This window comes from Sarcophilus harrisii, chromosome 5 (genome assembly GCF_902635505.1).
Source record: "Sarcophilus harrisii chromosome 5, mSarHar1.11, whole genome shotgun sequence".
Classification (NCBI taxonomy): domain Eukaryota; kingdom Metazoa; phylum Chordata; class Mammalia; order Dasyuromorphia; family Dasyuridae; genus Sarcophilus; species Sarcophilus harrisii.
The window spans coordinates 263,261,999-263,278,415 of record NC_045430.1 but is presented as its reverse complement, the minus strand read 5'-3'; the positions used below and the strand labels follow the sequence as shown (position 1 = coordinate 263,278,415).

The 16,417-nt window shown below is 37.6% G+C and overlaps 1 protein-coding gene across 1 annotated transcript; it reads right to left on the bottom strand.

The window, feature by feature from the left end:
• Positions 1–4,076: 4,076 nt before the first annotated feature.
• LOC100915273 (tripartite motif-containing protein 43-like) lies at positions 4,077–5,480 on the bottom strand. Its single transcript, XM_003772654.3, has one exon. The coding sequence runs from the start codon at positions 5,478–5,480 to the stop codon at positions 4,077–4,079; it is 1,404 nt and encodes a 467-aa protein (XP_003772702.3).
• Between the last annotated feature and the right edge of the window lie 10,937 nt (positions 5,481–16,417).

The following is a 16,417-nucleotide window of genomic DNA, read 5'->3' as shown; positions in this document are numbered from 1 at the left end:
CTCTTCCTGTCTCTCTGCCTCCACCCACCAAAATCGTCATTTCCTATACAACACATCAGAATTTGCACAGAGAGTGGGCAGGGGCCATTCTTTATCTAGTCATGTATATTAATAGCGTATACTCCAATTACTATTTAGCCTCACATACTTGGGACCTCAGTGCATCAACTCAAGCCTCAGCCCATTACAATAATCCAATCAAGAGTGATTATATCATATCAAACTAGAGGGATTATATCATGATATCCTAACTAGATATATGTGAACTAGAGAATTGTTATCTCATCAATTCCACTGAGTTAACACCATATTTCAAATGTACTTCTCCACAGCTCTGGCCCTCTACATGTGAGAGTGCAGGCAGGCCTTCAACAGCAGCCCTGCCTAAAAAGCCAAAGTACTCACATGTAATCCTAACTGGTGTAGAATGTCTCTTCCCTGTAGATTGATGTTGACTTTATTTACTACAAAAGAAAGCAAAACTCCTGTTTCACCTTCAAATGAGCATCTCAAAGGAGTAGCACTAACTTCAGCTGCTATTGATCCTCCTACATCAGACATGTAGGTGTCTGCCTTAATCTTTGGCCAGTGACTGGGCCAGCTGGCACCTTTATTGACTATATGTTCTACACCTGTGCCTACCAGCACTTCCAGTGGCATGCCATTTATGTAGATAGTGAGCATAGGGCCGTCATCTGTAACAGCTGCAGTGCAGAATATTCCTGGATTCTGTTGCTTGGAGGCAGAATCAGGGCAACTATCATCACATTGCCTATTAGCAGTCTCTATCAGTAAACCTGATGCTACTACTTCTCCTGGGTCACACATTGTCTACCTGTATTGGGATACTGACTGGGATATTATATACACTTTCCCCAGTTTCCTATTATCTTTTCCTGTAAGCCAGTCTAAGAGCTGTAGATACCTCAAAGTTGCTGTTATTTGTATTTCACTGACCAATAGTCATTTAGAACATTTGTTCATATGACTATAAATCGTTTTAATTTCATCATCTGAAAATTGTCTGTTTATATGTTTTGAAAGAATGGGATGCTTTCCACCTTGTGAAGTGGGAGGAAGGGCTCAGACCAGGCCAGGTTAAAGAACAGCCACACCCAATGTGAAAAGGGTAGACTACAAGCTTATATATAATGCCAACTGATCTAAAATAAATTAACAATACAATTTTAAGCCGAAAACTTGGATTACAATCTAAAATCCTTATTTTTTAAAAATGATGGCCAAAATGTCAATTGTGTGTTCTTTCTTTAATGGGAATTTCATATTCCATACTAAGCTCATTTCTGAGAGCTGATAACCTTGCTAGCAGGAATGATTCTGTGAGTTTGTTCTTCCACTTCCCCCTACAAATGGGGGAGGGGGAAATTAGGGCTATCTGAACCAAAAATAAAATCTAGATAATGTTTTTCACTGTCCTATACACAGTTCTATGAGTTTTAGGTTTTAAAATGAATTTCAGATTCTGAAATTCAGAATATAGGAGATAGTTAAATAGTTTTGAGTAAAATGTTTACAAAAAGAAAACTCATGTCCAGCAGGACTGACAGAATTCTTAAAACATAGCTCATCTAATTTTAACAAATTGTATTCCCTTGAAATTTTTGACCTTCTGTTCTCCAAGGCGAAGTTTGTTACTATTTTTTCTAGATTTGTAAAACAATTTTTTGGGAGTTTGATTGCTATGGTATGAAATAAATAGATTAATTTAGCTATTCTTGTTATTTTTATTTATTATTTATTATCTCCTTGGTCTTCCTAAGAGGACTTGATATCATTTCCAATTGATTAGATCTGACTGTATTTGTGTGCAATATGTTTTGTAATTATGTTTACATAGTTCCTGACTTTCCTTTGGCAGATAGATACCTAAATATTTTATGTTATTGACAGTTATTTTAAATGGAACTTCTCTGTGTATCTCTTGTTTCTGGACTTTGTTGGTAATATATACAAATGATGATGGTTTGTGTCAATTCATTATGTATCTTGCAAGTTTGTCAATATTGTGAATTGTTTTTAACAGGTTTTTAGTTGATTCTCTGGGGTTCTCTAAGTATACAATCATATCTTCTGCAAAGAGTGATAATTTGGTTTCCTCATTACCTACTCCCATTCCTTTGATCTCTTTTTCTTCTCTTATTTCCAAGAAATGTTAACATTTCTAGCCCAATTTCTATTTTCTAGATTTCTAGAATTCTAGAAATTCTAATAAAATTTCTAACACAATACTGAATAGTAATGGTGACAGTGGGCAGCTTTTTTCACCCTTGATTTTTAATGGGAAAGCTTCTAATTTGTCCCCATTACAAACTATGCTTGCTGATGTTTTTAAATAGATGCTATTGATCATTTCAAGGAAAAGTAGGAGCCAAGATGGCAGAGAGCAGACATGGCTTTCTTTGACCTCATCTGATCACAGTCTTAATCTGCTGTTAGTTTGAGAGATGAACTCTTTTGGAGTGACAGAATCCACAAACATTTAAAGTATAATACATTTCCAGAAGAAGACACTTTGGAAGAACTTTAGAACAGGTTTGTTTCAATTGGGCAGGGGCAGAACCGGCGGAGATCAGACAGGAGCTTAAGGAGCTTGGGGCAAGGAGCTGGAATGGGGAGGGAAACATTATAGTGTCCATTCACCTGGAAATTTTTGTTAAGACTGTTAAACTACTCTGTCCTGGTTGCAAGTGGAGACTTGAAATGTCTTTTACCCCTAGTCTCATTCTGTTTCTAATATCTCGCTGGGGCCTCCAAAATGTAATGCAGAGAAACTGAGCAAGACAGAGATTAGAGAACAATTTAATAGTTTATTAAATGGAGAGAGTTACTGAGACCAAATGATCCATGTTTGGTCCAAGGGCTGAACAAGAATATCTTCTCGAAGAATGCAGCCCTGAATATCAGACAATGAGATTGTTTTATAGGATAACAAGAACAATGACACAAGGGGGGAGGTACATTGATGGGGATGACCTAATGGGGTGAGGAACCTAGGATGGCATAATGGGCGAGGTACTGGAGGGGCTCCTGATAGTCTAATAACATTGAAAATGGATAAAGACCTTTATCCCATTAAACATGAAGAGGGAATAAATATAGCCTAAGGTCTAAGATATAAGACCTTTATCCTATCAAATATTAAGAGATAGTGGTTATAACCTGAAGCAGAGTAACTAAATACTCTGCTTTAGGGAATTAGGGAATTCGGGTCAGGGCATTAAAAGGGAACTGTGGCACAATAATATCCAGCCCCAGAAACTTAGTAGCATGTGGATCTGTTACTTTACCTTATTTACTCTACTTACTTCATGTCAAAAATGAACTGGAGAACAGAATGACAAACTATTTCACTGTATTTGATTAGAAAAACCCAAATGGGGTGAAAAAAGACATGATTTTGCTGTTATTGATATTGTTATTTTTTTTGTTTGTTTTGTTTTTGTGGAGGCAATTGGGGTAAGTGACTTGCCCAAGGTCACACATTTAGAAAGTATGAAGTGCCTGAGACTGGATTTGGACTCAGATCCTCTTGATTTCAGGGCTCCTGCTCTATCTAATGCAGCACCTAGCTGCCTCCAGACATGAATGAAAAGAATGAATAATAAAAACATGCAACAGTTCAGGAAATGTTAACATTTATTTCATTTTATATTAAATAAGGGAAAAAGAAAGATTTACTGTAATTCAAAGTATAGAGACATGGAAAAGATATAATCTGTGGACCTCATAGGATTGTGATAAATTCTAGGAACAAAATAAAACATTAAAATCATGGAAACCATAATCCTCACATGAGGTTTCTTTAACTGCTGAAATAGAATTAATTGATTTGTGATATCTTACAAACAGGCAAATCCATGGAAAATAAGAGTACAGAACACTGTGGAATGATCCCGTTCTGCTCGCTGAATGGAAGTCTAACTCCAACAGGTGAGGAGGAAGTCCCTTCTTGATCAGGAAGCAGTTAAAATTCATCCTCTTCAAGGAAGGTTGGAAATGGAGTGAACAATGTGAGGGAGCCTGATGGTGTGTTAAGACCTTCCTGGGAGAAATATTCATTGAGAGGAATAGCAGCAAGCACAAAGATGAGAGTCCACTGGACAGAGAGTCATGGGACCAGGCTTTGTTCCTGGAAGTGGGGGGCCAGGGGAAAAGATGGGTGTGACAGGGGCTTTGAAAGAAATGGAATGGAAATTATAAATAAGAGAACTCTGGAGAACATTGTAAAAGGCCAGAGTGCCAAGGGAATATTCCAAGTACACCCCAACCCGAGATAAAGGGCTTTTCATTTGATGGTTCAGTGGCCCAGGATAGGTCTGTAAATAATAATCTCCTTCCTTCTTGACACATTGAAGCAGGAACACAGAGGTACAGGAGGCCACATTCCTGGCCCTTTTCCTTTTCAAGTTTGGAGTGTAGATCCCCAGGATCCACTGAGGAAGTTGAGTCACATCCACCTCCCAGTACTTGCTGCCTGAGCTGAAGACCTGCTTAGCAAAGACATAATGGTGAAGACAATCCTCAGGAGCCTTGGTCCCCACTTCCCAGTCTCCTCTAGCCTTTACATGCTTGAGATCCTCAGAAATTGTCACACAGGAAGTGGCTGATCTGGGATCCAAAGTGAGGTCCACTCTGAATCTGTTGAACATCTCGATCAGGCTATGGATGGGATATTCTCTCAGTTCTGGGATGACAGCCTTGGCCTGTTTAGCCAACACAGCCTCGCTCCTCCCCAGCAGCTGCTTGGCATCCTGTAGCAGATCCAGATTGGCTTGGTGGCTTGCTTCCTGCAGCTCTTGCATGAGGTCCTGCAGGCTTTGCATATGCTGGGATAGTCTGTCCTGGCTGGCCTTCTGCTCTTCCCTTATACTTTTAAGACATAGATTCTCTTCCTCCATCAGAAAGTGGTGCAGTTTGTCGAATTCTCCCATGATCATCCCATGCCAGTCCACAGCAGTTCTCTCTTCCTGAGCAAGAAGTTGTTCATCTTCCTCCAAATGTTTCTCCAAGCGAATCTGAAGGTTCTCAAGCTCCCTCCTGTATTTGTGAGCCGACTCTTGCACAAGGGAGATTTTTTGAGCCCCATGCTCTGGGGTTTCATAACATGTCACACACAGCTGTATCTGGTCCTCATCACAGAATAGCTTGAAGAGTTTCTTGTGAGTGACACAGTGGCTCTGTCCTTCAGTGCTCTGCATAAGCTTGGAGCTGAGCTCTTTGCCTAGCTCACTCAATTCTGCTAGGCACCTGTTCACTAATGGGATCTCCCTGTCCTGGGAATCTTGCCTGCATTCGGGACAGGAGAAAGCTGGGGCTCCATTTCTCCAGCTGGAGGAGAGACAAGCTCGACAAAAACTGTGCCCGCACCTGATGGTGACAGGCTCACAGAAGTAGCCCCTGCAGATGCTACAGGTGATCTCACTCTGCAGTTCCTTCAGAAATTTTGCAGTAGCATCCATTCTTCTCTCTAATTGCTTCTAGTCTGCAGCAGCCAGATGAAGAGACTTCCCTTCCAAAGAAATGCTTCTGAGCAAAGATGCTCTGCTTTTATAGGAGGTAGCCCCACCCCACACTCATGAAGGTGTGAATTCCTGCAGAGCAACTTGTTAACTCTTCTTGAGGGCCCTGAGTTCTCACCTCTGGCTATCCCCTTTGAATGCACAGGTTGCACCAATGAGATTAGAACACCAACCCTGAAGTCACGAGAACCTGAGTTAAATCTATCCTCAGACATTTAACAACACTTCCCAGCTGTGTGACCCTGAGCAAGTCATTTAATCTAAATTGCCTCAGCAAAAAGAAAATTAGTGGGTCAAACAACAAATCATAGAAATAATAAATTTCCAAGAGAATGACAATAATTAGACAACATACCAAAACTTCTGAGATGTGGCTAACGCAGTCCTTAGAGGAATTTTTGTATCTCTAATAGTTACATGAATAAAATGAGAAAAGAGGTAGGCTACCAAAAATACTATAAAAAGAGCAAAAAGTCAAGAATATCATGTGTAGAGAACTGAAACTCTTAAAAGGTGTGCTTGAATTAGACAGCAGAGCACTTAAGGATAATTATCTATTTGATGTGAGATAATGACTCTATAAGCATATACTTAGATGATATGGTAATGTGATGGCTCTCCTCAAGATTGGCACTTGATGAATGTGTGGTATGGAGGTAATCATAGGCAAGGATTGGAGAGCTGAGGAAGAGAAGTTAAAGTCATTTGGGTACAGGATGAGGAGAAGAGTGGTTGGAGACTCCAGACTCCAGACTTGCCTGCCTCCTTCACTTCTCCCCTTAAAGACCAAGGACTTTGATTGATCTTGACTCTGACTAATCCTAAGATCCTCCAGGGAGCTATCTCAGACATTATATTTGGCACCCAATGTGTATTAAGAACCTGTACAAAGATCCATTGTAATTTCAGTAAAGAAATCCCTGTGACCAGAAGTAGGGTGATTATTAAAATAGACAAGCAGGAAACTTTGTTAAGGGCAGAAATGGGACAGATACTAGAAAAAGAGCCTCCCCCATCTCCACCTCCATCCCCATCCCAAGGGAGCTCTATAGAAAGCATATTTAAGTTAATAAAGAGGCAAGGTTTGCTTGTAACTTGGGAGCAGATAGGTGGTCTCTTAGAAACATTAAAATGCACATCCCCTTGGTTCTTCAAGGAAGATGAAATAGAGGCAGATAACTGAAAATTAGTAGGAGAGCAACTAAGTGAACATTTCAATGATAAGGGTCCTGATTCAATTTCTAAGGAAACATTCTATATATACACCATAATACAATTGGCCTTAAAGAATCCCACAAGTTCTAAGAAAAACAAAAAGTTTTAAAGAGAACAGCCAGACAAGGAATCATGAGGATAAAGAGGAAGAGAAGGGGAAGGATACTGAAAAATTTGCTGAAAGGCATGAAGAGTTGAGTGAACTTAAAAGGTGTGATGATTCTCACTCTCAGAGCTCAGCTTCACTTCTGCCTACACAGAGCAGACTCTTGACCCTCCCCCATCAACCTCACCTTCCTGGGTGGAGGGAGGAGAAGGAGTGGGAGGGGAAGTGATACCACCAGCATCCCCCCCAGCAACCACCCCTCCTATGACTCAATTGCAAAAGGCATTACTTAAAGTAAAAGAGGAAGAGCAGAATACAGCTGATTTGAGAATAGAAACATCCTGTGATTGAACAGTTTAACTCTTTAGGTCAATAAAAAAGAAAATACACTCTGTTTACTCTAGAAATTATCAAAATCTGAAAAAGGCTTGCACTCTTTATGGGTCTACATCATCTTATGTTAAGATGTTATTAGAGAATTGGGCTTATGAAATTTTAACCTTTAGTGAGTAGAAATCTATAGTAAGGACATGTTTAAAACCTGAACAAAATGTGTTGTGGCTTTCTGAGAAGAGTGAACTCTGTAGGATACAAGTCCATCGAAAAAGGCAAACTGGAGTTAATATACAAATCACCTGTGACCAGCTAACACGTGTAGGTAGTTATGCAAACGCTTCAGCATAGATTAATTACTCAATGGCAGCATATGAGCAAATTGCTTCTGCTGCTATCAAAGCATGGGACATTCTCCCAGGAAAGCAAGACAGAAAGGAAGACTTCACAAAAACAAAGCAAGATCCAAATGAACCCTTTGCTGATTTTGTGGGATGTCTGCAGACAACTGTCTGCAGCAACAGAAATTATGATAAGAGAACTTGCTAAAGAAAATGCTAATAAGGTTTGTAGAAGAATTATACTAGGACTACACAAAGATGCTCCTTTAAAAGAAATCATAAGACACTATGCCACAGTAGTAACAAATACCTTTTATACCCAGGCTATGATGCAGACTTCCTAAAATCTGAACATGGGAAGACAGGGTCCCTTTTGGCAAGGGACTTCCAGAGATACTCATCAACGCTTTCAATCTGGTAAAGTAGGGCATCTGAAAGCTCAATATTTGCATAGAGTGAGAAAACAGGAAGGGAGAAGAAGTCTCAAAACCCCATGTCCAAAATACAACAGAGGCTTCCATTGGGCATCAGAATGTAGACTGATTCATGGAAATGGAATTAAGGGCCCAGCTCCAGGGCCCAAGGGAAAAACACCTGAGGTATGATGGCAGATGATGTTACACCCAGAGAATCTTTGGAAGTTTAGTACTCCAACAGGATCAATCAGCTGAGAAGCAACCTGATGGGGGAAAGGGATTACAGCTGGGGAGAATAGAGTTGTATGCAGCTGGGACTACTGTGATATCCCTTGGAGAGATGAAATCTGTTCCTGTCCTTTACCTCCAGGGACAGTAGGCTTGACCATTTCACTTCCTGATAGTGCTTACAAAACAATGTCCATCCATGAACTGAAGCTAAGTGAAATGAGCAGAACCAGGAGATCATTATATACCTCAACAACAATACTGTATGAGGATGTATGCTGATGGAAGTAGATTTCTTCAACAAAGAGATCTAACTTAGTTTCAATTGATCAAGGATGGACAGAAGCACCTGCACCCAAAGAAAGAATACTGGGAAATGAATGTAAACTGCTTGAATTTTTGTTTTTCTTCCTGGGTTATTTCTACTTTCTGAATCCAATTCTCCCTGTGCAACAAGAGAACTGTTCGGTTCTGCACACATATATTGTATCTAGGATTGTATCTAGGATATACTGCGACACATTCAACATATATAGGACTGCTTGCCATCTAGGGGAGGGGGTGGAGGGAGAGAGGGGAAAAATCGGAACAGAAGTGAGTGCAAGGGATAATGTTGTAAAAAATTACCCTGGCATGGGTTCTATCAAAAAGTTATCATAATAAAAAAAACAGTGTCCATCCATACACTGATTTGGGAAACTGGAGAATGTGTAGCTAATATTTGAGTCACTAATACAGGTAGACAATATGTGACTATCACCCAGGAGAAGCATCAGCATCAGGTTTACTGACACAAACTCCTAATAGGCAATTTGGTGATAGTTGCCCACATTTTGACTCCCAACAACAGAGTCCAGGAATATTCTGGACTGTATCTGTTACAGATCACCTTCCAATGCTCACTATCTATATAAATAGCTTACCATTCAAAGGGATGGTAGACACAGGTGCAGATCGTACAGTCATTAAAAATGCTAGTTGGCCCAGTCATAGGCCAAAGATTAAGGCAGACACCTATATGGTATTAGGATTACAAATAAGTACTTTGGCTTTTTAGGCAAGGCTGCTGTTGAATGTCTGTCTGCACTCTCACCTGTTCCCATTCAATAGAAAACTGATACACCAGTGTAGGTAGAACAGTGGCCCTTAACAAGTGAAAAAATTCTGGCCTTATTAGATATAGTACAAGAGAAATTTGACCAAGGTTTTTGTTGTAAAAAAGAAATCTGGGAAATGGAGGATGTTGACTGATTTAAGAAAAGTAAATGAACAAATGGAAACTAGGGGCTCTCTTCAGCCTGGACTTCCATCTACATGTCCAGGCTTTTTTTTTTTGATCATGACTTTCAGGTAAACCAATAATTTTAAAGTTGTCTCTCCTGGATCTATTTTCCAGGTCAGTTGTTTTTCCAATGAATTATTACACAAATTTTTCTTTTTAAATTTTTTTTGTTTTGCTTTTTTGTACCTTGATTTATCATAAAGTCATTAGCTTCCATTTGTTCATTACTTTTACTCATTGTTTTTCTCAGGGAGCTTTTGTACCTTCTTTTCCAATTGACTACTTTTTATTTTTAAGGCATACTTCTCATTAACTTATTGAATTTCCTTTTGCACAATTCTCAATTCTTTTCTTAATTTTTCTTCTATCTCTCTTACTGATTATCAAAATCAATTTTAGTTCTTCCATGGTCTGAGCCCAATTCTTATTTTTCTTGGAGGCTTTAGATGTAAGGCTTTGACTTTGTCATCATCTTCTGAGTGTGTGTGTTTTGATCTTCCTTATCACCATAATAACTTTAAATTGTCAGAAACATTTTTGGTTGTTTGCTCATTTTCCTAGTCTATTAACTTGATTTTTAATTATTTGTTTAAAGTTGGACTCTGTTTCCAATGTGAGGATGCATTTTCACAAGCTTCAAAGGTTTTGTGCAGCTTAAAAATAAATGTTAAAATTGGGTTTTTGAAACATACAATATTAAATAATGGGGAGTAAACATCACAAAACCTCACAAAAGAGGCAATTAAAATTGAATTGTTGGTGCGAATACAATGCACAAATAACCAATGAGAAATTCAAAACAAGAACAAGAATAAAAAATATAATCAATGAACTGTGTGACAGAAAGAGAAGATGGGCTAGTCACATGATGATAACTAGGAATGACAAGTGGATGACCAGATTGCCCCACTGGTGCCCAAGTAGTGCTCTGAGAAACAGGTTGGATATACCTCCTGTAAAGAATTTCTGGGAGGGTATGAATTAAATTACATAAGATAAGCAGATCCATGTCTACTCATAGATTGTGATTATCATTAAAAAAGATGACAGAATATCATAGATCCATTTGTGTATTTGAGGATTTAATATTAGTAAAGTACTTTCCTCATCACAACTCAAGATGAGCATTACAAACACACTGTGCATATTTTACAGAAGAGGAACTAGATTTCAAAGAGGTTATATTGCCTGAACAAAGCTACCAAATGTTAGGCTGGAACTTGAATGAGGCATTAGGATTACAAGATCAATGATTTTCCATGTATAGGCTGTGTATAGTTTTTGAAGGATGTATTCCTTTAGTCACTCATTGGCTCATTAATCAATCCAGTATTTCAACAAATACTGGGTTTCCTTCCAGGGAAGGACCACTATAGCCAATATCTAAGGAATCCTCGGAAATTTTCTTTTCTTTCTGGGCTCAGTTTCCTCATCTATGAAAAAAGAGGGTTGAATTATATAGTATACAACCCTTTCCAGATCTCAGTTTTTGATCTTATGCTCACATAAGATCTTTGGATCTGGAAACCTTGTTCATTTTTTGCTTTTGATTCCTATGCAAAATAATTTGTTTTGTACAAAAAGGGTTTGGGGTTTTAATAATAATAATAATAAGGATAATTGTCAATTTCTACCGCAAAGTGTCTACAATTCATTAAAAACTGAGTTAGTTAAATGCTATATCTATTGTTAGCTTCAAACAAAATATTGTTTTGTATTTTCTCTTGCAAAATTGATTATTGTCAATATGGAGCTTTGGCAGCAATGGTTTACAACAACCCCACACACAAAGCCTCCTTCACTTGCAGGGAAGCTTATTATTGGAGAATAATGAGAGAGCACATCCTCATTTCCAACATCCACAGGTTACAGCAGAGTTGCTTTCAATCCTGATGATGCCAAACAAAGAACCTATCCTTTTCCCTTAAGGAAAAAGCAACACATTGTGGAAAACTACAGGTATCTCATGGTAAGGAATGTCTTATGCTCTTTTTAAAGACTTTTTTTCCTGTGTCCTGAATGGTGTTAAACATTTTCTAATGCTGGCAGTGCTTTGTTATATCAGCCAGATGACACCATTGTTGAGCAGGGATTGTTTGTTTATGGATGCTCAATGAAAATTGAGTAAGAGATATTCTTTACTGACCTGTTACGCTGGTATAAAACAAGACTTTTGGATATTATGGGTTTAGGGACATTTAATACCAAAGAAAATTATATATATTTACATATCAGAGATCAAGGGGAAGCAACAGAAATGTCTACATCCAGGTATAATAGAAGCTATTATGGAGTACATGAAACCATGCCATTTCTTTGGGTGCACCATAATTAAGTTTCTTCCTTTGCTACATTAGGAGACATAGCATGGGATTTTGTTTGGGAGATAAAAGCCATTAACTGACATAAAAAATAACTGCTATTTCCCTTAGATAACATAAGGATTAATCCATAATCTATTATTTAGAAGTCCACATAGCCTATTGCTTGTCGCGTACTGTGCTAAATACTGGAGATGCAAAGAAAGACATGGTCCTTGGTTTCTAAGAGCTCACATCCTAATTAGAAACATTTTTGTTGGATATAAGATATAAACAGAGCAGATGGAAAGTAATCTTGGAGGAAAAAGATGGATCTTGGAGAAGACCAGGAAAGTATTGTGGTATTAGATTCAGTCTCCCTGTATTTGTGGTGAGGAACCCTCACCCTCATCATATGAAAGTTGTGCTTTCATCTGTACAGAGGTGGTTGCCATGAAAAATCTAAAATATTGTTGATACTGTAGAGGTACATCTCTTTATTTGAAAATTAAGCAACTCTTTTAAGAAAGAAGTGTCATTAGAAGAGAGCATGTCAAATATTGAAGAGAGTATGTCATGAATACAGTGAGTGACTATATGAGGTCCAGCCGAGAGAAAGTAATAGCCCTGTTGCACTCTGTTCCCATGGGCCAAAATGTTTTTTTTTTTTTTTTTTTTTTTTTTTTTTATCATGTGTCCAAATTAATGTCAGGGAGGATTCAAAATATATAACAATGAATTTCCAGTTCAGGAAAGGATAAAAAATAGAAGAAATTCTATTCATGAGTGTTTTATGGTTCATATTTTCTTTACTTCCTTTAGACTGTTCTTTTGTTCTCTACTGCATAGTTTTAAGACTTTATTCTTTTTCCCCCTTTCATCCCACCCTCACTCTTGCAAGCAGGCTATAGTTAAGTGCAGATATATTTAATAGATATATACACATAGAGCCATATGTGCACACACACAAACAGAAACACCTGTAAGCATACACCCCCCCCAAACACAGGCCTACACACACATTCATATAAATACATATATCCACAGACCTGCACACATATACATATATTTATAAACACATATATAAAGAGCAAAATTCATACATATCTACATATAGCCACACACATATTTATGTATATATATATATAATGTGTAAACAAGCATTTAAAACAATATTAGTATGGCTGAAATAAGGTAACTTTCTCTATCAATTGAATCTTTGAGCTTGACAGTATTTAAGAACAATGATTACTAATAGTACATATTTTTTTCTTTTTCATAAATTTGACTCCTGATCCTTTTGGTAGTACTTATGAATATCTTTTCTTTCCAAATCCTGCTACCTCTGCTACTTTAATTCTACTCCTTAACTTGCCTTGCTATTACTTCATCTTCCCCCACTCATGAATCCCTTCCTTATTTTCCCACCCTTTGTTTCCTCTCTGTCTATCCCTCCCTTGTAGAGGACCACAAATATTGGGAAACTCTGAGAAAAGTATACTTGAAGCAAAGATACTTAAAGCATGGTGTTAACTCAGTGGAACTAATGACATAATGGTTCTCTGGTTCACATATACTTAGTATGATGATGTAATGGTTCTCTAGTTCACACATACTTAGTGTGCTGTAATGATGTAATCATACTGATGTATTTAAGGGCTGAGACGACTGGAAATAGAGACATTCCATTTTTGACCATCCTCCTGGGGGCTCTCCTGCCTCCTGCACTCCTCCACTAAGACCCAAGGTCCTCCAGAAAGCTAACCTGGACATTACACTACCTCTTTATTTCTTTATAAATTTTGGAGAGTACTATTCTTTTATGGTATATATGTAGTGTTTCCCATTTAACCCTTTCTCTATATAAATAGGTTTTCAGAACTATGAGTCTTCCTTCCTCCTTTAATATCTCTGAGTCTATTCTTTTTTAGCTCATTTGTCTTTGTCTTTCTTTTAAGCTACTCAATTACTAATGTCAATCTTAAATATAAATTCCCATGTAAAAACAGATTTGTCCGTGTTATATTCCTTAAAAATAATCTTGAATATTGACTCTGGGTGGAATAAAGATAGCAGGGAACAGATGACTTTTTGTGACCTCCTCTAACCTTCTCTCAAACCAACAGTAGATTAAGCCTCTAAACTGGTTTTGGAGTCACAGAACCCACAGATATTTGGAGTATAACACATTTCCAGCAGAAGATACCTTGGAAGAACTTCAGAACAGGTCTGTTTCAAATGGTCAGAGGGACAGTCTGCTGATCCCAGACCACAGCAAAGGAAATCCAGGGCAAGGAGCTAGATGGGAAGGCAAAGTGTTTACGCACCTGGGAACCTTCTGTATGCCTCTTAGGCTATTCTGTCCTGGTTGCAAGTGAATAATATAACAGACTTGTTACAAAAGGTCCAAAAGAACCCACTAAGCCCCAAAAGAATATGAAACCTAGTCATGATTACCCAGCTTCAGAAGTCAATCAGCAGTTTACCCTGCCCCAGGGTACTATGAGCTGAACTTATTCATAATGAGCTGAAAGCCATTTCAAATGGCTTTCTTGAAAGATTTCATAAAGGATCTTAAAAGAGAATATGAAGAAAAATGGGGAAATGAAATCTTTGCAAGAAGGGATGGGGAAAGCATATAACTCCCTACAAAATAAATTTGATGAAATTCAAAAAGCACATACTTCCTTACAAAATAGTTATTAAAAAGATACAAATTTGGTGAAAAACAGAATTTGTAAAATGGGAAAAAATGCAATGAATAAAACAATTCAATGGGCCAAATACAAAGGGAGCCAAAAAAGGTAATTAAAGAAAGTAATACATTAAAAGTTAGAATTGAACAAATGGAAGTGAATGACTCAATAAGACTTCAAGAATCAGTGAAACAAAACCAAAAAAAATGAAAAAAATAGAAGAAAATATGAGATACCTCCTAGGAAAAACAACTGATTTGGAAAATAGATTTAGGAGAGACACTCTAAGGATCATTGGATTTCCAGAAAGCTATGATGTAAAAAAGAACCTAGACATTATCATGCAGGAAATCATAAAGGAAAATGGCCCTAATTAGAATCAGAAGGTAAAATAGCCATTGAAAGAATTCACCAATCACCTCCTGAAAACTCCAAGGAATATCTTGGCTAAACATAAGAACTATTGGACCAAGGAAAAAAATATTGCAACCAGTCAGAAAGAAACAATTTAAATACTGAGGAGCCACAGCCAGCATTACCCAGGACCCAGTAGCTTCCTCCTTAAAGAACTGAAGATCCTGGAATCTGATATTATGTAAGGCAAAGGAACTTGGATTACAGCCAAGAATAACCTATCCAGCTAAAATAAGCATTATTTTTCAGGAAATTAGATTGACATTCATCTATTTACGATGAAAAAACCAGAACTGAACAAAAAATTTGATCTCCAAACAGAGAACTCGAGAAAAACATGAAAAGGCAAAAAGGAAAGAATTCTGGAGAACTATCTCTATTATGTGTATAGTTAGAGGGTGTGGGTATAATTTGATTTTATTGTGATAATATGAGAAAGAAACTATAGGTGGAAAGGGGATTGAAGTGGAAAAAGAGGAAAGTGGAGATAAAATAGGGAAGTTATATGTCATGAAGAGGCAAAGACCTATTATCATTGAAGAAAAGAAGGAATGGGGATGAGCATTGTGTGAATCTTACTCTCATCAGATTTGGCTCAAAGAGAGAATGTCAGAAATATTTGCTTTCACAGAGAAACTTATCTCACTTAATAAGAAATTGGAGGGGAAAGGGGAAAAGAAAGGAAAACTAATAGAAGGAAAAAAAAAACAAGTAGTAGGGGAAACAGTAGGAAGGAACAGTAGTAGGAGAAGTAATAGGAAAGGGGGAGGGGCTCTAAAGGGGCAGGGGTGTTTGAGGGAGGTGGTGATCAGAAGCAAAATACTGGGGAGGAGGAAATGGGGAAAGGAAAGAGAAAAACATAACAGGGTAAATAAGAGGGTAGGAAATACAGAATTTGTTATTTTAACTGTGAATGTGAATGAGATGAACTCTCCCATAAAATAGAAGTAGGATTAAAAGCCAGAATCCTACAATATTTTGCTTACAAGAAACACATTTAAAGCAGAGTGATACATACAGAGTAAAGGTAAAAGGTTGGTGCAGAATCTATTATGCTTCAGCTGAGTAAAAAACAAAACAAAACCAGGTAGCAATCCAGATCTCAGATCAAGCCAAAGCAAAAATAGATCTAATTAAAAGAAATAAGGAAGGAAACTATATCTTACTAAAGGGTACAATAGATAGTGAAATAATGCCAATACTAACATATATGTACCAAGTGGTATAGCATCCAAATTTCTGGAGAAATTAGGAGAGATGCAAGAAGAAATAGACAGCAAAAAGTATACTAGTGGGGGAACTCAAACTTGTTCTCTCAGAACTAGATAAAATTGAAGCACAAAATAACTAAGAAAAAAGTTAAGAAAGTAAACAATGTTAGAAAAATTAGGCATGATAGATCTTTGGAGAAAATTGAATGGAGTCAAAAAGGAGGTTGCTTTTTTCTTTTTTTTAATTATTAAAGCTTTTTATTTGCAAAACATATGCATGGATAATTTTTCCAATATTGATCCTTGCATAACCTTTTGTTCCATATTTTCCCTCC